This window comes from Coturnix japonica, chromosome 1 (assembly GCF_001577835.2).
Source record: "Coturnix japonica isolate 7356 chromosome 1, Coturnix japonica 2.1, whole genome shotgun sequence".
NCBI lineage: Eukaryota > Metazoa > Chordata > Aves > Galliformes > Phasianidae > Coturnix > Coturnix japonica.
The window spans coordinates 164,147,248-164,169,240 of NC_029516.1; the positions used below are offsets into that span (position 1 = coordinate 164,147,248).

The 21,993-nt window shown below is 35.0% G+C and overlaps 1 protein-coding gene across 7 annotated transcripts in view; it reads right to left on the reverse strand.

The window, feature by feature from the left end:
* CNTN5 (contactin 5) overlaps nucleotides 1-21,993 on the reverse strand; it is a 544,426-nt gene that overhangs the window by 43,641 nt on the left and 478,792 nt on the right. For all 7 annotated transcript variants that reach the window (XR_004305984.1, XM_032442190.1, XM_032442192.1 and 4 more), the window contains 3 exons: nucleotides 21,461-21,588; nucleotides 20,853-21,028; nucleotides 8,676-8,796 (listed from right to left, as the gene is read on the reverse strand). Coding sequence is in view for 6 of the 7 variants with exons in the window: in XM_032442190.1 (XP_032298081.1) it covers nucleotides 8,676-8,796; nucleotides 20,853-21,028; nucleotides 21,461-21,588 (425 nt within the window). In the remaining variant the exon portion in view is untranslated. The remainder of the gene's footprint in view (nucleotides 1-8,675; nucleotides 8,797-20,852; nucleotides 21,029-21,460; nucleotides 21,589-21,993) is intronic.

Sequence of the window (21,993 nt, forward strand, 5' to 3'; positions counted from 1 at the left end):
TGGGCACCAACCATCTCAGGTTGGTGAGGATACATCAAGGATATATCTCTTTCAGGCACTGAGTTTATGAACACTACAACACCTGATTTATGTATTTGAATGTGATTTCAGGTTTTTTTTTCACTAAAGACATAGATATCATTTAAGTTAAACTGCAGCTTAGATTTATTTATTTATTTATTTATTTATTTGTTTGTTTGTTTATTTATGCTGTTCTATTTTTAAACTCGTAGGGTTCTCTCATTTAATCTGTTGATCATATTATAACTTTAAGACAAAATCAGACTGCTGGAAGTTTTGGTCTGGAGTCTGTAGGTTAAACAGCTGATGTTCCATCTGCAGCAACATATGATCTTCCAGTACTGAAGAAGTTTCAGCTATGTAGGTGACTCTGAAATTAATGCTTCCTATTTATTTCCATGTAAACAACATCAGAAATAGAGAGTCCAATAGCACTACTTGATAGAGGAAATCCTCAATTACAAAACACCAGCAATGAAGAACATTCTGCATTTTGGGCTTCTAAAAATCTGCATGGCTATGCAGAACATGTCTTGTCTTTCACTTCATTATTTCTACTGCTGAAGTGCACCACCCACTACCTCCCTGCACTCATACCAGTTTGCTGTTTTTTATAAGCAACCATTGATGAATGTCAGTGGGTGCAATTTTTTCTACAGGGAGGAATTCAGTTCCACACCTTTTCTCCATCCATACTTTCATGTCAGATAACATTTTGTCAGACTACCCCTCTGCTGCCCTCTATTGAATGACAATAAAATACAATGGAATATTGATGGAAAGATTCCACCTTTACTGCCATTCCACACCATCTGCCTCTGACACTGTGGCCAACAGAATAAAATAGGAAACATTACTTTTGGAGCAGCCCTTGTAAAATTATATACTAAAAATAGCAAAAGAGTAGACATTTTTGATCTAATGTACCTTTGTGCTGTTTGTCTATTCCCTATCATACTTCCAAACCTACGACATGCCAATTATGCCTTTTCTAGAGAATACTTGGGCATAATAAATGATTTCCATGATCTGGTGCAGATGAATAGTTAGGTAGTCTGTGGTGCCCATCCTTGTTAGAGAAAAGGTGCAGGACCAAGAATGTAACTTTTGTATAAAAAGTCTGCTGTACCCATGGACCTCAGAGAGCTTTTAAAATTACAGTTATATTAGCGTGCCCAAAAAATGGGGCCTGTACTTAAGGCATATCCATGGCCTTTGCTACAGCTCAAATGTAATCTCAATAACCAGAAAGAATTCACTGACCTTGTTTACATTCTATGCAATAATGCTGTGGCTGATGGCCTTTAAACCCAAGTGCTTGTCTTTAAGTTTTATTGGCAATATCACAGCTGATAGGAGCTGTGTGGTCAATCTAACTAGCAGTTCCTGAGTTATATTAGATCCAGGTCAGTGAAGTACAGAGGAGGCATTACTTCTCTAAAAATATAACATGAGGAGAGCAGATTTCTTTCTTAGATAATGTAGTTTGCCAGTCTACAAGATGAATAGGTTTATTATTATTTTCTTTATATATGTTTTTATTTTTAGACCACAAAACATGTACTTTTAAACCACATTTTGTAGTCACAAACACTTTCTTTCCTTTATGCTATAAGATTGCTCTCTGCTTCATTCCAAAGTTTTACAGCTTGCAGGTAGCTGTTTGATCTTGAAGCTCATTTTCCTTGCAGTAGACAAGCTCAGTGCACCCGGTTAGCTTTCTGTGCGTTGTCCTGCAGTGCATACTGTTCACTGCAGGAGAAAGATGTTTTCCAGTCTATTTTAAAGCAATCTTCCTGCCATGAATGAAGTAATAACATTTATATAGCTTGAAGGGTTCTAATTATTTTTATGAATACTGTTAAATTTCCAAGGGCATACAGAAATTAGTAAAGAGTATTAAGAACTGGACATTATTTTTCTCCCTCTGGAGAAACACAGTGTCTTTCAACATCATAATAAGTTTGAACCCTGTGATTGAAATGGATAATAAAACTGAACAACAATAAACAAACTATGTTTTGAATAGAAATATGTAAATTACTGCAAAAGAAAAAAAGCAAATTTGCAGGCTGTAGCATTACTGTAATTCTCCTGTTAATGGTCCTTTTCCTCACTAAGTTTTTCCAGGCGTACCTACTTCAAAGTTTCCAGAATTACTACAGGTTGCAGCTTATACTGTTTACATTGCAGAAAGTCAAACACTGAGTCAGTGGTTTATAGGACTGTTTCTCTCTGCTCCTTTGTAAAACCAGAGCTTGGCCTTGACTGTCTACAGTGTTTAATTGAAACAAACAGAAAGAAAGTTTATAAATCTGGAGGTGAGATGGCTGGTCTATAGAGCATTTTAAAGCCGTTTGTAATACAGCATACAACATCTGAGTCAGTAGTTTGTGGTCAATACTAATTAGCTTGGGTGTAACATACTGCAAAGGAGCTTTGCAATAATAATTCACAAATAGGTCTTAAATGAATTTCTTTGACAAAGTTATCAAACCAGTAACATATAATAATATATATCAATTTGTTAATTTTATATTAAATTATTGGATGTTAAAAAAACCTTTACTTCGCATTCTTATATTCCTAAGTCTATCATGACAAGCCTTAAAAATAAGACCAGAAAAGGATAAGTGTGGAAAATAACCCACATCACACACTTTGAATAGTCTGAAGCACTGTTCTGATTCACATCAGATTATGGTGCCATGCAATGAACCTCTACTGTGCAGGAAACTCCCTGGTGTTCTCTGAAGCCGCTGCTGAAGCTGCTGTGAGGCAGCAGGAGTGCCTCACACTTCAGTGGGATCTCTGCTTTTAAAAGACTACAGAAACCCTCAGACTGACCTTTGTAAAAGTTGCAGACTGCTGTGTGACATCCTCGACTCCCACTATACAGCTGAACTGTACAACTAAACTGTACAGTTGCTTTTCTAAGCCAATCCTCCAAGCCAAGGATCCTCTAAGCCAAGCCAAACTTGCTGAATAAGGAAAAAGGAATATTACTAGTGACTGAACATAACATGAATAACTATCTTGTATTAGAGCCTTCTGCTTTCGTAATCAATTTATTGTGAAAAATCAGTGCATAGACAGTTCAAGTACTGGGGTGTCAATGATAGGTGGAAATCCAGCCAACATGAAACATTTAGTTACTGTGCTTCCTTGCTAGCTAATAATCACTGAAAACTGAAGATATGAGTGGATAATAAAGGCTAGAAAGCAGAAAGGTTATGTAATATGGGAGAACTATTCTTGTACTGACATTCACAAAAATCACTAATCACTTCTGCTTCTTAAATGGCTGATGACTTCAAGAGCTGCATATAGATATATAAATATTTTTTTTCTTTACAGGAAAGATATAGATTCCTCTGTAAACAACTTTGTTTGCATGAAAAGCAGCTATTCTGCATACATTTTCCTCAAGCAAGCAAAATCGCTAGGCATAAAGAGGTGGAATCAAACGAAGACATGGTGTCAGCAGTTTTAAGTCCAGTGATATGACTGATGTTATATTAATTTACTCCAGTAAAACTGTTTCTTTTCCCATCAGACATACACAATGCCTCTTACAAAATTCCTCTGAAGTAGCGCATCTCTGCATGTCTAGTGCCAGAATAGTTAGTTACCACCCTATATGAAAAGATGCTTTCTCTTCTGGATGCCCTTGAATTATATCAGTCTACCCCATATGCCTCTTGCTGCTTCTACAGGCTCTGATGATTGCCTTCCAGAAAATATTGCAGTAGTGTATAAGTCTTTTTGCTCTTATTCTTCTGCTGCAGGGGAAATCTGATGTATGTCTTTTATTTAGCTTTCCCAGCTCAGTGTATTGGCTTAATATGTTGACAGTGTTTGAGTTCCTTTTTTTGGGCACTGGCCAGCTCTGTGAAAGAATCAAACATTTGTGTTACTGGAAAGGACCCTAAATCCTACACTAAATAGTCAGGCTTTCATTTGTTTCTCTCCTGGCTTCTGTTTTTCTTTCTACTTTGCCTCATAAAGAGTATGGTGAGTCTTGATTGCACTTAAACCACTGCCTGCAGATATAACATCCTCTTGAGAAGAAGCATGTTTCTCATGTTTCTGAGTCAGGATCTGAGTAAATCCAAAAATTATATTGTTCCCTATAGCTGAGCATTGCAGTTGCTGAACTTGATGGTAAATGATGAGGATCACATCTTCTGAATTGAATCAATGGCCTACAGCTCTTGGGCTTTGAGCTGAATTCTATGTGTCATCTTCTTCATACTCTGAGGGTTAAAAACCACTCTGAGGACTTCCAAGAGTTGAAGTGCGCATCTAGAGAGTATAATAGGTCTCTGATGGATGACACTATCCAGATGAGGAGCTTTTGCTCTGCTCAGCAGCTTAAATATTTAAAACTCAGGCACCTAGTGAATAAGTGAGTGCTTTGTGACCTCTAAAATGCCTCTAGAGCATTTGAACACCAACATGTGAACTTGCTACATAACCTCTTTGGGCTTAGGTGCCATAGTCAGTGAAATACATCTTGCCATAAATCATGCTACAAAAACAAAGTGAAGTTTATATGCTTTAAATAAAAGAAGGACTTATTTATTCATGTTAATAATAATATGAGAAATTTGTGATGATGAATAGCAGATAATTTCACAGAAGCTTATCTTGAATAAGGAAATATTTTTGGCAAGTTATGGACTAATCTATTTGAGCATAAACAGATTGTGCCAAGTACTTGGAACTGATGAGGCCTCACCTTGAGTACTGTGTTCAGCTTGGGCACCTCAGAACAGAAAATACATTGAAGTGCTGGAGCAGGTCCAAAAAGGGTAACAAGGCTTGTGAAGGGCTTGGAGAATATGCTCTACAAGGAGAGACTGAAGGAACTGGGGCTGTTAAGTCTGGGGAGAAGGAGGCTGAGGGGAAACCTTATTGCTCCCTTCCAAAACCTGAAAGGTGCTTGCAGTGAGTGGGGCAGGTCTTTTCTCACTGGTGACAGGTGACAGGATAAGGGGAAATGGCCTCAAGTTGTGCCAGGGTAAGTTTAAGTTGGATATTAGGAAACACCAGTTTACAGAAAGGGTTAAGCACTGAAAGAGGCTCCCCAGGGAGGTGGTTGAGTCACCATCCCTGGATGTGTTTAAGAGCTGTTTGAATGTGATTTGCAGAGGGTTGTTATTTAGGCTAGCATGGTTAGGTTGTGGTTGGACTTGATGATCTTTAAGGTCTTTTCCAACCTGAGTGATTCTATGATTCTATGATTCTAAGTATGTTAGGACAGAAGTCTTCTGAAGGTCATTATTAACTAGCAGGAGATTGGCATGAAATAATTGTCATTCATAACCCATATCAAGATTAAAATGCAAGACACTTAAGCTGGAAAGCTAATGTACTGCCTGACAGGTCCAGCTGTCAACAAAACATCTCTTCTTAATGACACCTTCATTCTTGGTAACATTAGAAAAATGAAACAAAAAGGGAAAAATAGATAACTTGAGCTCAGAAAGCAACATTTAGAGAACAAAGAAATTCCTAGAAATCACTAAAAACTTGTTTCTTACTTTAGTATGCAGAATTTAATCACATTTTCAAAGCACTTAGAAATATATCTAGATTTTCTTTTGAGAGGTAAGCAGCTGAAGGGATTTGAATTTTTGTTTTTCCTGAACATGGTTTAACACATCATTTTGTATCTAGCTTCAAAGTTTTCCTGAAAGAGACCAACTAGGAAAAAAAAAAAAAAAACCAAAAAAAAACCACTAAAAGAAAAGTGTGACATGTATTTAATTGCAGCTTCCCTAAAATTAAGAAATACAAGGTAGTGATTTTGAAAATGATTTGAAAATATTTTTTAAAGATCTATAACCCAGAGTAAAACTTTGAAGAACAGAAACTTGCAGCTCTCTCTCTCTTTTTTTTTTTTTTTTTTTTAACATCTTACACACATACATAGTAAATCCAGAGACATTTCACCATTATCTCCATGAAGGTAACTAATTGTTTTTCATTAAGGTTGTTTTTCATTAAAGACTATTTTGGAATTGAAATTCTACTTTATAATGCAGGGCAGGGAAAAAAGGCTGTGCACTGTTAAAAGTACTTTCAGGTTTAGTTCCCTGGGCTATATTAAATTTGTCCAATAGGGCAACTCACAAATAAGGTGAGTTTACAAAATACATATGTATATTTGTTAAGGGTATGTATGCTGGTATACTATCAATGGTATCAGTACTCATTTTCAAGGCTATGTTGAAACTTTGCTTCTGTTGGCACTTCCCAGAGACAACAACAATGTTTCTAATATCTTGCTTTTGACAGGGGTTGTAAAATCTTAAACAGGAAAATGGTTTCATTTGAATAGAAAGAAATTATTTCCCTGAAAACTACACTGGGAATAAATAATAATATGGCTTTGTATCTCAATGATTTTATTGTGTGGTGCCAGTGGTTGTTTTTTTTTTTTTTTCATAAATTGCATTTTCTTCTGTGAGTTGTAATTATACAGTATGCTGATATGTTACTGAAAGATCTATTGCTGACGATCTGTTTTCCTAAGCAAAGACCAGTATTTCCAAAAGCTAAGTGTGAAAGGAGCTATAATTTCAGATCATCAAAGACTGTCAAATTGTAGGCTACCGAGTGCCTTCATTAAACTGAAATGGGTGAAAAGTATTAGCGATATAGAAATCAAAATGAAATTCTTCCAACAGTATAAGGACAGATAGAATACACTCTACACTAATGTTCATGAAGAGAAATCATTAGTGACTCTGCAGTGCGCTTTAATCATGGAATCATAGAATGACTTGGGTTGAAAAGGACCTCAAAGATTATCATCTCCTTTCAGTTCCTCTGCTACGTGGCTGCCAACCACCTGACCAGGCTGTCCAGAGCCATGCCCAGCTTGGAAATGCCTTTAATCATTTGCTGCAATAAAAAAGAAAAAAGAAAAAAAAAAAAAAAGAAAAAAAAAAAAACCAAAAAACCACAACAAAGTCATCCTAGTGGGTTTTTTTGTTTGTTTTTTTTTTTTTCATAGATGACTGCATAGATTAACTGCTTCAGCAAACCAATCATGTCCCATATTTTCTTGGAAAATTAAATCAAGAGAAAAACAGTCACACAATGTAAGGCAGTTTGTGTCAAAAATACACTTCTCTTACTGCATCTTGTAATTATTAAATCATATCAATAAGGAATGAACATTTTAAGCAAAGTATATTCCGATTTAAATTCTATTATAAAGCTGTCATAGTTTTAATTTCATGAGCAAGGTGGCATAGCAATGTGGCACTTGAATACATACATTCTGATACTTCTTATAATACACTTTTTTACATTTAACTCAAACCTCTTCCTCAGATAAATATTTATTTTCTATTTTAAATTCAAGAAACCTATTTATATAACAGATATTCTTGAAAAAAACAATTTAGTAGCTGGTCTGCAATGTCCTAGACAGCAGTAAGCTAAGAGACTTTTATCACTTAATAAATTCCATAGCATTAAAGTTGGCATTGCCTTGCCTACCCATAGAGCCTCCAGCTCTTGTCTGAGGGAGGTAAAAGTAACATAAGTCTTGCATAACCCACAAGGTCGATTCAGCTTTCATAAGGCGGCTAAAATGGCATTATGCGCCTATGCTTAGGAAACTGAATGCCACCATCCCAGTAGTGCCATAGCTCACAGAAAGTTGATGGTCCTCAAAATGACTTTATGGAAATATTTAACAGCTACTCTCATCAAAATGTGAAGAGCTCTGCACTCAACCAGAAACATTCTTTATCATTTCAAGTGTATATTCATCCTAAAAGTGATGGATATGAAAACATCAAATCTAAAGAAGTGACAAAACGTGATAGAATAAATATTTTTGAAAGATTATAATCTCTATATAATTTTGATTTATATTTTAACTGAAGGTTTTATTTATTTATTATCAATGATAATAAATTATCTCTCTCAATTTATTCTTTCAAAAGCCATGTAATCTACAGTGAGACTGTCCTGCCCCCCTACCCTGCAGAGATCTGTGAATTTTGGCACTGCAGCACTCTCCAGATGTATTGCTGGAAAGTGAACTGCAAATTCACAGCTCCCATTGTTCACTGAGCATACACACATGCATACACAGAGTGCAGAACACAGACATACTCTGCATAAGGGATTGTACATACAGCACTAAAGCTTGGCTTTACTGCAGGCTAAGTGGTGTCCTGTTTCTGGTTTTAGGTCTGGCAGAACTTTGACTGCATGTTACTGCATGAAATCAGAAGTGTTAAATGGAAGATAGAACAACTCAACAGATTACAAAACCGGGCCTAATGATACTGTCAAAATTTTGTGAACACAGTTCCATGTGAGAAAATAAATAAATAGACAAACAAACAAATAAATAAATAAATTCCCTGTCTTATTAAGGGACTTCTGTTTCACTGTTTGTACCTTTCATTTTACAAAATGATTTATGGTCCCTTTTCTTGAAGGGTAAATATTTCTAAACCACTGAACCTGTGAGGATGCCTTAACCTTAAGGTGAAATGCAAAGAATTGCACAAGAAATATAGAACCAATCATACCTACATACACACAGACCTATTTTTGTGCAATTTGTTAAGAATTTGTTTACATTCCCTGATGCATTGAGAGGGTGCCTTGAGGCCACTCACCCCTAACAAGCAGTTCGGTCTCATCTGACACGGTGTCTGCTGCAGTCTGGACCCTGCAGCCGTACCTCCCGGCATGCATCAGCAGGATGTTCCTGATCATCAGGTCTGCAGAGGATGCTTGCTGAAACAGGCATGAAAAATCCATTTAAAATTTAGTAAGTCTATGTGTTCACGGTAGCTTACAGGGTGTTCTGTGCAGTGTGAGAAATTCACATCTGCAGCTTTCATCTTACAACATTCATATTCCCTAATATCCCCTTTTGAGTATTATCAGCAGATAATCAGCACACTGCATTTATACAATTATTAATAAGGACTAAAGAAGAGGATTTGTGGTTTTTAATAACTTTGATTTTGCTTAAAGCACTCCATGGATATTTGTGTGCTCAAAGAAAATGAATCTAAGCTAACACAAAGAAATTAATTAAAGAGAACAGAAATATTTGATGTAATCCTTGGCACTGCAAATGTGCTCTTAGAAATGGCATCTTCTTTCCTCTTCCTCTTCTCTACAATATTTGGAGTATGTATCTCAAATGACATTAAGATCATTTAATAGACGATGTTAACTGATTTTTGTTGACAAAGGAGAAATTAATACTAAATACGATGAAGGAAATATAAAGAGATTCTCATTTTCCATATAACCTATACATATTTAAATCTGAAACATGCAATCCCTGGATATGTGTGCACAGAAAGCTACTTCAGATTTTTATTCTTTGGTATTGCAGTCAGTGGTAACTACAGCCCCCCAGAAATTATGAGCAGAAATTTGGAAGAAACAACAGTCATTTATTTTATAGAATAGATTTATTTATTTTTTGTTTTTAAGACATTTCTGTATTATTTCATAAATTGAAATGATAACATCAAATTTTACAAATGCAAAATCAGACTTGCTAGAGTCAGTTTCATCTTATTTCAACACATTTATATAAAAGGAAATCATTCAATAAGATACTAAACAGTATGCACAGATACTGTTAAGTTATTGTAGTTACTCGAGTAAAGATCTGATAAGAGTGAATGAAGGTTAGCCTGAGCACATGGTATGGGAATTACAGTTTACATCCTCAATTATAATCTATAATAATCTATACTAAAACAAAGTGTATTTTTATTAAATACAACAATTTGCATTACAAGCTATTGCATAAACTGTTTTTATAATGGAATAGTTCGTTAGGAAGGGACCTCTAAGGTTCATCTAATCTAACCACCTGGCCACTTCTAGCCTGATCAGTCTTCTCTTAATTTTCATAACCAAGGCAAAATCTCTACCAAAGCATATTCACATGAAGAGAGGGAAAAGAGAGATGGAAAGTCAAGGTCATTTAGTTTAATTGCTCAGAAGCTGTTAAATATCATGGCTGCCATCCTCACTTCCAGCAGGGTTATTTCTATATACATCATAGTAATTTTTTGGAAAAAGAAAAAAAAACAAAACTATTTAATATCGCTGTACTGATATATCTGGGCAAACAAGCAGACATTGCAAGAATCACTGCTTTCAGTGGAGAGCAGTGCAGTAAAAAGGTACCCATATAACACTTAGATTTAATGCAGCATAACAGGGTGTGCAACTGGTATTGTTTAGAGTGTAAAAGTGGAAAGAAATTACATGTGATATGTTTAATACAGATGGATATGTGTTTAGACATTAGCTTTCTTATTATGTATAATGGTCTTTTAAATTCTATTTAGATAACAAGGAGTTGCGTCTGATCAGGCCATCTATAATGTCAAAATTATTTGCTGTTTAGTAACATCAAATGTCTTTACTAATTTTGAGGTCTTTATACTATTATGTAAGATAAAAAATTCAGAATCAATTTTTATGTAGTAGGAGTTTGGCAATGTCTAACTTTATGGATAAAATGCTGCTGTATTCCTAGATTTCATCCTACTTTTGTACAAAGTTACAAAACATATAGAAAGAGTACGCAAAGGCTTCATTAAGTGATGCAAGTGCTGTTTCTATGCTCATACTCATCCACTAGAATGTGAGGACTATTCAATTTTGACCCTAAAACAACCCTCACTGTTGAATGGAGGGAAAGTTATTAGGAAGGTATTAGAAGATGCAGTAATAAGCCATAATAGAATCTTCATTATCTTGTGGTGATCAATACAGAGATTCCCTCTTAGCCAATATAGTGGTGTCTGGGTTGTCATCATATTTATCTATGCTGAAAATGAGGTTGATCTCTGAACTTCTGCTGTCCTGGAACAAAGTCAGGGAACGAGAGGATGAGGCCAGACACTCAACACATGTAAGAATGCACTAGAGCTTTAAATTGGCTTAAAAACAATGAGAATTTGAAAGTAAAGACACTATGATATTAGTGATTCAATGTTTGTGCCCCAACCCCACCACTCCCTTATCTCTCCTTTTTCCTGTTCTTGGGTTTGCTTTATATTAGTGTAAATCTTGGAATAAGGATGCTTTTCTAATAAGAGTTTCAAGGCTACAGCAAGTTCTGATGGTCAAACTGATGTGCTGGCTGTCCATACCTTGAGCCAATCTCCATAACATGTTACTACAGCTGCTTGTTTAAAATTTACAATTCATTTTTTAAAAATCTACTAAGAAAGAATGTAGTTGAGATTCCCATTTAAAAAAATGCCCAAGGTCAGAAAGTTTGCCTTCTGTTTTTTTTTATTTTATATATATATTTTTTGTCTTCTCTCAGGGGGAAATGACATTTGAATAAAAGCACTATTTCGCCTCCAGGCAAGACATAGAACAAGTGAGAAGACTGCAAGTAGCATGGAAAGAGCTCACATCTTGGCTATATGACTCAGAACAGCCTGAGGTATCAGTGACTATGTGGCTCCAATATAACTGAAAGCCAAAATTAGTGGTGTCTAATTCTGTCTACATTCATATTTCCACTTTATTAAGTGTACACTTCTAAAAGCTGCATGTTACTCCATTAATTTGATGTTCTTAAACAGAGCACATTTTGCAATACCCTCACCAGCGCAGAGTAGAAGGCAAGATCAACTCTCCCTGCTGACCATCTTTCTTTTGATGCAGCCCAGGATATGATTGAATTTCTGGGCTAAAAGAGCACATTGCTGGCTCCTGTGCAACTTGCCACCCACCAGTACCCCCAGTTCTTTTTCAGCAGGACGGTGATCTAACCTTCCATCCCATAGCTTGTATTATTAGTGGGGGTTGCTGCAATCTAGGCACTTAGCAAGTGTATTCACTGTTGTTCAGAATAACATTTATAACACATTTTGCTCAGTATATAAATACTTGTATTTATTCAGTATAAGCAGCTATTATGTGGACAGTATCTTCTATTTAACTAAGAGAAGGCAGATTTATCAGTCAAGTTCTAATGATTACAAAGAGAGGTAAAAGTAACCTTCAAGGCCAACCTCCGCTATGAACCTACTGTAACGCTGAACACATTCCCTGTCTTCATTAACTGGCAGAAAAATAATAACACAGCTACTAATGCTATCTGTCATGAGTAATGGTTCTTTGTAAGACAACAAATTATTGTGCCATTTATATTATACTCCAGAATATCTCATTAATCAGGTTCTGCGTGTCTGCAGGGATCAGTACTGTAAGCACATGAAGAATATACTGTTCTTGCTCCTCCAGAGTGATATGTAGTATATTATCTGAGGTCACCACCATTCTATCTTCAATGTATTTAACTAGATTTACCAGTAAGGTGATTCTTGATCTATTTTTTCACAAGATCTCACTTATATATATGTTTACTTTTGAAATAAAGATACTTCCCCGAAAGATTTCAAGGAACATGTAATATTCATATTTTGCTCAGCGAGCATAATCCCATTGTATTTGTATTTTTTTTTATTTATTTATTTTTTTTTTTGCATCCATTGCCTTAATTCTAGTGATTTGCAGAGAAGACATGAGACCAAAAAGTAATGTAGTAGCTAATACTTTTTATCCATCCCACCTCCTTACTGAGAAGAAGCTGTGTGAGGATTTTTCCTGGCTGTTTCATAAATCCTAAGATGTGAATTGCTTTGCTGTGAAGCAATGTCTACAAATGGTTCTTAAAGAGCAGAGAATTCTGCTTGTTCTTCCTGTGTGACTGAGTTCATTACCTTGAGCCAGTTGCTAGGAAACCTCCCTGTTAATCTGTCCATTCATTTTCTGAGTTTTTATATCCAAATCAAGGTGGTTCATTGAGTACCCTGCCTTATTTATTTATTTATTTGTTTGTTTGTTTGTTTGTTTGTTTAAAAAAAAGCTTTGCACAAGAACTATATATAAGCTGCCTTCACTTGAAAAGGAGATCACAGTTATAATGCAGAGATCTTTCTTAGTGTCCATTAAGTCTGTTCTTTAACTTCCTCCCTATCTCTTCCATTAAACACTGGTTTGATTACTGCACAGCTCATCACATCTGTTCAAAGTGCAGAATCATATCTGCAAAACATGCATGAAACTTAGTGACCTTACATCATTGTCTCCTCAGTGTCATTCATTTCACCTGCATTCACATAATCTGTTTCTAATACTTGTCATTTCCCACACTGGTCATAGTACTATCATTTCACACTCCTGATGCAATTCTATGAATGCAGCTCTGTTTTACCTTGTCAAGAGGGAAAAAAAGGAAAGGCAGATTAAAATCCTGGATGATCAATAGAGAAGATTTTATGCTGTGGAGCCTGGGGTCTAGCAACTCTGCATATTACTTGTTTCAAGGATTGAGAATGTGAACTCCATATGGCCACCATGTGGTGAAAACCATCTCCCCACTTAGAGGAACATATATAAGTAGATAGTGAGGCTGTTGTAACAGTTCATGAGACAACAAAAGCTTAAATCAGTGGATAAAGGAGTTGACTGCTTGACTGCCATTGCAAGAAAACTTTTATGATAAAATCCTAACTGGTGTTTGAGTCAGTTCCTCATTGCAGCTGCAGGGGTTTGCTGTGGCTGGCTCTCATCTACCTCACTTGAGAGTCAGGTGTGAAGAAGCTTTCCTGCAATGGGAGTTTCTATATAGAAGAGAATGGTTGATAAGCACAAAAGCTTGAAAGATTCTGTGAAGTCACCTTCTATATAAACTGAGCAGAACAATGCTCTGTAATTAAATGGGACTTTGATTTGATCCTAAATAAGAAAGACCACAGGCATTAATGTGACCTTCTTCAGCTTAAGAAATTATTTAGAGTATATGGGGGTTTTCACAGCTAGAGCACAGGTGAATTCCTGACTCAGACATTATTGGATTGAGCAGAATAGTGTTTATTAATGAAATTCAGTCAGGCTGAATTGAAAAATGATTTCACGGCTGAATCTTGTTTGTTTGACATATTTGATTAGCAGTGGAGTTTATTTTTGGTGAATTTATCTGAAGTAAAATAATGATCTTACAAAATAAGCTCATGGCAATGTTAGCTTTGTAACATCAACATTAAGTGAAAAATAACAATACAATAAACCTTCTTTAAACTATGCTGACAATTTACATTTATGGTGTGATGAATTATTGGATTCCAGACAACCTCTGTTTGAAATACATTTAGGATTACATAAATGCCATTTTATGCAAATTCTCAGCTTAAAGACATCAACCACTTGCCTGTACGTTGTTTGTGCTGTTTACAAATTGCAAATATATAATGTTTCTTTCTTTAAAACAGGTCTTTATGTTGATACAAGTACCATGAAAATTTATATCCTGCCTTTTATCTTTTTACCACATATAAAATTTGGACCAAAGATTTCTTTATTGTTACTGTTTGTTGTGATTAGTGGCATATAACAAAATAAGAGTGGCTGTATAATAGCATCCAGGCTGGTACTAGTTGGATGAGAACCACCTGATTATACATACTTTGTCCCTGACTATAAGAGATTGTATAAAGAGATGGTTCTCGAAGTTTCAGATTTGTGGAATACAAAAGAAACTTCCAGTGGGGATATGGGCCATTTGAAAAGCAGTGTTCTGTGTACTTTGCTTTTTGATAACAGGAATAATGAAAAACTTGTGGTTTTTTTCCAGGGAAATATTGGATAGGAACAGATATAGGTGTTGGAGAGAACAGAATGGACATTCAAGTGCAGCCTGATCTGCTGCAAATTCTAATTCACCGTATTGACAGAAGGCAGAAGAAGAGATGGAGCTAAATGAGTATCAGGAATCAGTGTCTCAGGTAATAGAGTAAATAGATCAAATTTTATTGGAAACTGAAAAGAAAGCGATTTAGGAAAAAAGTCTAGGAGATCAAACAAGACTGAATGATGTATCTGATACCCGTGCTCTATTTGAAGATGTAGAAAGAGGGTGAACATAAATGCAATTTATTACATTTACTTGAATGTAAGAGTGATGGCAACAGATGAAGATGTCAGAAATGTAAGTAAAACCCAGTGGTAAGAGCTGTGTCATTTAAGAAGACACAGGAAAAGGAAGCATGAAAAGCAGATGTGACAGGTTGCATTAGCATGTACCACAAACGATATTATGATGGCCATAACTTGGAGGAGGTGGGTGGGGGAAGGGAAAAGAAAAGGGCTAGCCAGAGAGAGTTCTCCTCTCAGGGCGCTCTCCAGTGAAGAAGATGACAATGAGGAAGTTGAGAATTGTGTCAGTTGGCTGCTTTTTTTCCTTAGTGCTCTATCCTTTTCTTTGAGACCTGTCCAATCTCTTTATTGATTAGTGTTTATTAGAATATGTTAATTAAGGGCATATACATTGAGGGATCGTTAAGCTTCTGAAGACATATTAGATATTATCTTTAAAGTAGTTTTTTTAATTGTTATTTACTTCACTGCACACTGTGCTTTGTTTTGCTCTAACATTATTAAAAATCAACAAAACAAGGAACTAAGAAAGAAAACAGGTAGTCCAGGTGATTTTCAGGACATCTCACTCTTTATTCACAACCAAAACACATGTATTTGGGAACACCAGTTTACACACTTGCTTGGTTCTGGGAAATGTTAACTGTTCTGTTCCAATGTGGCATGCAGATATGTTTGCAAATGTAAGCTGTTTACTGGGACTTTTTATAGCCTGGAAGTAATGCATGGTAAAGGGTTTTGTTAATCCATGTTCTTCACTGTGTTCAGATTTTGGTTTATAGCTATCAATCACAAAATACACAAAAACTTCTGACAAATCCTTATTCCAGTTTGTCCCCTCCTTGATACATAAGAAATTTACATTACTGCAGGAAACACTTCAAAAGACAAGGTATAATTTCATTTGGAAACTGCTTCAGATCTTTCAAGTATTTAATTGCTGTAGTGTGACAAATTGGCAAAATCTGGTACTGAGAACAGGGCTGAAATATCTGGATAACAGATTACTATTTTTTTCCAGCAACTAAGCAACTACTCTGGCTATTTGCTATGATTGGATGTAGCAGTATTAGGCTGAAAGAGAATTATCATCTATGCACAGAGAACATCTCTTCTACAACACTTTTGCCAACTATTTTGTTTTCCGTTGAGGTCGGTGCTTAAATAGGGCCCTGTTTAATTAGTCTTGTTTGTTTTATGTCAAATAAAGAGCAAAGATGTTATTAATAGCCTGCTGTTTTAATTGATTCTACATAGTGAGAACTTACTGGTGTCTATGTAGAAAATGATAATGAAATTTTAATTTTAGCTGAAATGTGATCATTATATTACAAACAAACTGAGGAGTGAAAGGAAAATGTAGGGAAAGATGCAAAGTTATGCTCTCCAATACTTTCGAGGTTATTAGATTGAAGTCTTCAGTGCTAGCCAGTGCTTAATGTACTGTCCAGTCCTCTATAGCCTTTTCTAAGTGAAACAGTAGATTTTAACATAAATGACCACTGTAAAATACAACTTGACAGTTTTTGTTTATTGCTTCCCATGGTTGCTGTTTCAGTTAAGAATCATAGAATCATAGTATTACCTAGGTTGGAAAAGAGCTCAAAGATCATCAAGTCCAACCGCAGTCTAACCATAGTAACCTAACTCTAACAACCCTCTGCTAAATCATATCCCTGAGCACCACATCCAAATGGCTCTTAAACACATCCAGGGATGGCAATTCAACCACCTCCCTGGGGAGCCTATTCCAGTACTTAACTACCCTTTCCGTAAATAAGTGTTTCCTAAAGACCAAAGATCAAGAAGATACTGAAACTGAAAAACTTTCTTCAGTCACTGAATAAAGGACAGTTACACAGATCAAGTTGAGGGACTCTGAGAGAAATGCTGCTGCTTACCATATGTAAAAACAATAATAACTTTCAAACACAGGTTTGGAATTGGGATAGCTGAATGAAAATCTACACACAAAATCAGATGTTTTTACCTAGAAAAGTGATATCTCCTGGAGAAAATTAAGGTCGATTAAGTTAATGGGAAACACTAAAAAAAAATAAAATAAAATAAATAAAAAAATTCTGAATAGGATTTTGAATGGGATTTCTAGTCTTGACAAAAAAGAGTAAGAGAGAGAATCAAGGCTACCCTAATAGAAACAAGAAAGTTTATGTTTTCTGCACCAGAAGGAAATCTTGACAGATCAGCCTTCCTTGCAAAGTCTTTCTGTTTTTAAATTATTTGGACTACCTCCTGAAATGTTATAATGTCCTTAGGTAGATCAAGTATAATTTTTATGATGCCAAAAGACCCTGAATATTGTATCCCTCTGAATGATCTGCTACCAAATGTAGAGTTATACATGCAAAAGATTTGGCACATTTTCCTGTCTCCAGGTGTAGACTGCAGCAATAATCCCAGTGGATTTTAGTCTCTTTCCCTTAATATTCCCTTCATGTACAGCTTTGTGCAACTTGACAACTGTACAACATTTATCCTCTTGCCAGACAAGTCTCTGAAGTGTCTACATTGCCATAGGTACAAACTCTTTCGTAGCTAAGTAAATAACAACAAGGACACTTTTAATTTGTATAAAAATTGATTCACAATCTGGAAAATGATAACAATTATTTTTTGTAATAAACATATATGTAGGTTGCTGCAAAAGTAATGCCTCCTAGTTAGTTATGGAACCTAAAAGCAATTATAAAACTATTTGATAGAACAAATTCTTAAAATAGCTACAACATACTATTTTTCAACACAATAACCATCATTATCTGTGCATTTTCCATCAGTGAAGAACAAGAGCCTGCATTTTATGTTAGAAAATATCTGCATGGTCATCCTGAACATGGCTTGTCTTACATGACACTGTTGCCACTGCTGAAACACACCATCCACCACCTTCCTATGCTCACACAATTGTTTGGTCTCCACAAATTTATCACCATTGATGAATGTCAGTGGGTGCCATTTTTTCCCTCTGCTGCCATCTGTCACATGGTAACAACATGTAATGGAATACTGGTGGGACAATTCAACCTCTACTGACCTACCAGAATCTGCCTCTGACATTGTGACCAACATAATAAAATGAGATGTTACTTTCAGAGTAGCCCCCACAATTTAAAAGCAAGCAAAACAATGTGTATTAGATAAGTTCTCAAATTAATTGTAATTACTAGGGAACACACAGTTTTACAAAGTGGAAATTTATGATCCAAATAAATGTTACTTAGGTGATAGCTTTTGTAATATTGCACTAAGCATCAGAATGTTTATCGTATTTAACACCTGAGCTGCCATGGTGAAAGGACATTCGGTGCAACTGGTTTTGAGAAGCTGAGAGTAGTTTTGTTACTAACAAAGCCCATTCTAATAATCAAATAATATTCATTTTGTCAGGCTTTCAAACAAATAGACCGAACCCAAACAAGTTTGAACATTTTTCATCTGATGAAGAATCAGTGTGTGCAACAGAAAATAGATGTGTAATTATACAGTGTCATGCACACAAAGGATATATTTTTCTTAGATGTACTGAAATGAAAAGCAAATTGTACATGATCAATTCATGCAAGTATTTCTTCAAAGAAAATAAATGCGTACATCTCTTTGAGAATGTATCAATTAAAGGAGATTACTTGATAGGATAAACAGAAGGTGTTTATTTTGTTTTTCTTTCCTCAAATACCTGGTCATATCTCAGGTTTTAATGAAAGAAATATACTTCTATTCTCTTCTCTTGAGTCTCTTTACTGTACAAATATGATTAACAGAAAGGTAAATGAGGCTTAGGAAGTGAATAGCTATGGGAATTATTATTGGATTTTCTCCCTAAATTAGCTGTCACACAACCATACACCAAAAAAAATGTACTCTATTTTGACAATTACTGCAGTGAGGTTTTGCATCTGACAACTGAACATGATTTTGGGACAACATAGATTTAAAGATATGCCTTTTGGTAAACAGTTCTTTGCAAAGGTTTTTACTACTGATTTCAAAGAGGGAGAGGGATGTATCCGATGATACTTTCAACAGGAAATAGAACATTTTGGTAAGGGCTGTCCTAATATGGTTATGATTTGGTATCTATGTATTGAAAATGAATATTTATCCTGTCCCCCTCCTGCCTGTCAGCATGCATCATCAGCCCTTTCCAGTTCATCCAAGTTCTAAAAAACAGAAAATAAATTCCTCGTCTTTTAGTGATTTGGGAGTGCAAATAAATGAAGAATATCTCCTGCAAACAATTTCACAAAGACAAAATCAAGCTAATCCTGTTTGTAAAGTACGTAATAAAAATAAATGATAATAATTTAAAAAAAAAAAAAAAAGTGTTCCCGACTTCATTGTGGAATTTCTTTAAAGCTTTATAGTATTTTATTATTTTAGCATTGATTTAATAGTGTCTAAGCAGTCCTTAATTTTAATATATTTCACAAGTTATTCTTGCCTTCCCTTCTTTCAATTCATCTTTATTATTTTATTTTATTTTATTTTATTTTATTTTATTTTATTTTATTTTATTTTAATCAGCTGAAGTCTGCTATTTATAAGAAAAAAATGTACATTTAAGGAAAATATTTAGGAAACATCTCAGTCTTGTGTGACTGAAGATGGCAAATATTTACTTATTAAACAACTTTTTTTTTCTTTTTTTTTTCTCCCCCTACTTCATCATTTAGATATTAAGTATTGACTCCACTATGATTGTATGAAGATTTCTCTGGATATAGGCCTAGTATGTTCTGCTCCAAATTATCCCTTTGAACAGACCTTATTTTTATCAATTTGATGGTTGTTTCTAGAAGAAATGCAATTATGGAAGAACACTTCCATAATCTATTTGTTCCTGAGTTTTTATAAAAATTTAATTCCATTAAATTAACTTTACATTTGTATGATAAATGGCTTTCTCACTGATTAAAAATTCCCTTCAACATAAAAAGGCTAAAATATGCTGAAGAAACAGCATAACACGTTTATATTTGAAATTTTGGGGAAAAAAAAAAATCAATTCAAATTGTATTTATAGGACGTTTTCTGGAATCATATGATGTTGTAACTTTATAGTTAAAAAAAATAAAAATAAAATTACTGGATTTTTTTGTATCAGACTTTGTCAGATGAAGATAAAAGTATGCTTTTATCTTACCTTCACAGTAAGATATGCCCTGCTATTTTTTTTTTCCATTAAAAGACTTATTAAGCCTTATTAAAAGACAAACAGACCAATCACTAACAACAGAAAAAAAAAAACTACACATATATTATTAGTGTGCCCCGGTGGCGCAGTGGTAGCAATGCCGCGTTGCAACACCTGAGGCCCTAGGTTCGAATCCCCCCTGTGGCGCAAGTGGTAGAAGTGCCGCTCTGCTACACAGGAGGCTCGAATCCCGGGGGTTGGACTCGATGATCTCTAAGGTCCCTTTCAACCCGCACGAGACTATGATACTATGATGATTATGTACAAAACCAAACACCATTGCTCACATAAATTGAGTACAGGCTGATTTATTTAAAGCCAATTAGAAGAAATGAATTGAACAAGTTTTGTAATGTAAAGCTAACTTTTCTTTAATTGTACTTAAATTTGAAACATTATCTTAAACCAAACAGTTTGCATTACTTTATCATACTGCTATTTGATCACATCAAACTGTTTTAATCATACGAGCATGTATAGTTTCTGTGCATATTTTTTCAAAGCATATATAAGCTTAAGTCTTGTGATCAGATGTCTTCATGTCCTCGACATTTCATTAGTGAAACAAATTATCTTATATAAAAGGTAAAAGCATGCAAATTTTTAGCACTCGGCAGTGCATAAAATATGCATAGATACTTACTGCCTTGATGCTTTCAAAGTGTCCATCTTCTTTATCAAAATCAATTGGCTGCCCATTAAGTGTCCAATAGAAAGTGACATCTAGAGTGCTATCATGAAGGGCTTTGCAACTGAGGACGATGCTTTCTCCAACTGTTAACTCTATTTTCTTGGGAGTCAGTTCTATTCTTGTAGGTTCTTGAAATGTAGAAGGATTAAGAACATTTAGTTGGAAGTCTAGTTATAGAAAGACATCAATATAGTATCTATGAGTTTTTTATTCTCATGCAGAAAGGGTTATGTGTTAAATGAGTTCGCCAAACTAATACATGTTAAAGGGGGTATTGATTTTTAGTTTTTCTGTTTTCTCCTGCTTTATTTATGGAATTATTTATGATCCAGTTGATTTAATAGCTATACAAACTCTGCTGACATACAGCTAAAATTTAACAGCTGAAGTGTGCAACTTCACACAGTGTTTGATTAAAGAGAGGTTAACCTCCTAGTTTGTTTTAGAAGGACTTTTATTCTGTTTAACAGTGCTGTTGCATGCTTGACTGGAGATTGTAAGCAATAAAGAGACAGTAACAATGGGAAATTATCAAAAATATTAAAGTAATTTTTTCATACCTTTAACAGATACTGATGCAACAATTTCTGCAGAGCCAAATACATTGAGACCTTGGCATGAATATCGTCCTTCATCAGACTTGGAAGCATTCAGAATTCGCAAGCTTCCTTGTGGAAGAATAGTTATCCTGAAAAGAAAAAATTATATGAACATAACTCCAGTCCCAGCAGACAACTTACATGATGATATCTTTTAGAGTTAATAAATAGGATTAAGGACTGCTGCTTCCATAGCTAAGGATGATGAAGATGATAATTTCATTCTCCTCTGTTTCAAAAGAGCAGCAATATACCCATTTTACTGCTTCTCAATCCTTAATCAAAAAGTTACAGGGAAGCATCAGTGGATTAGTATCCTCTGACACTTATCAGTGATGAATTCTAATGAACCTTTTTGTCTTTAATGTCTCACTTCTATATATTGTCAAATCAAATTTCAGTATCAGAAGCTATTTCATTCAGAAGAAAAAAAAAAAAAAAAAAGACCTCCAAAGTCAAATCTGAGAAGAAAGAGAAGCAAAATGTAAAAAGGA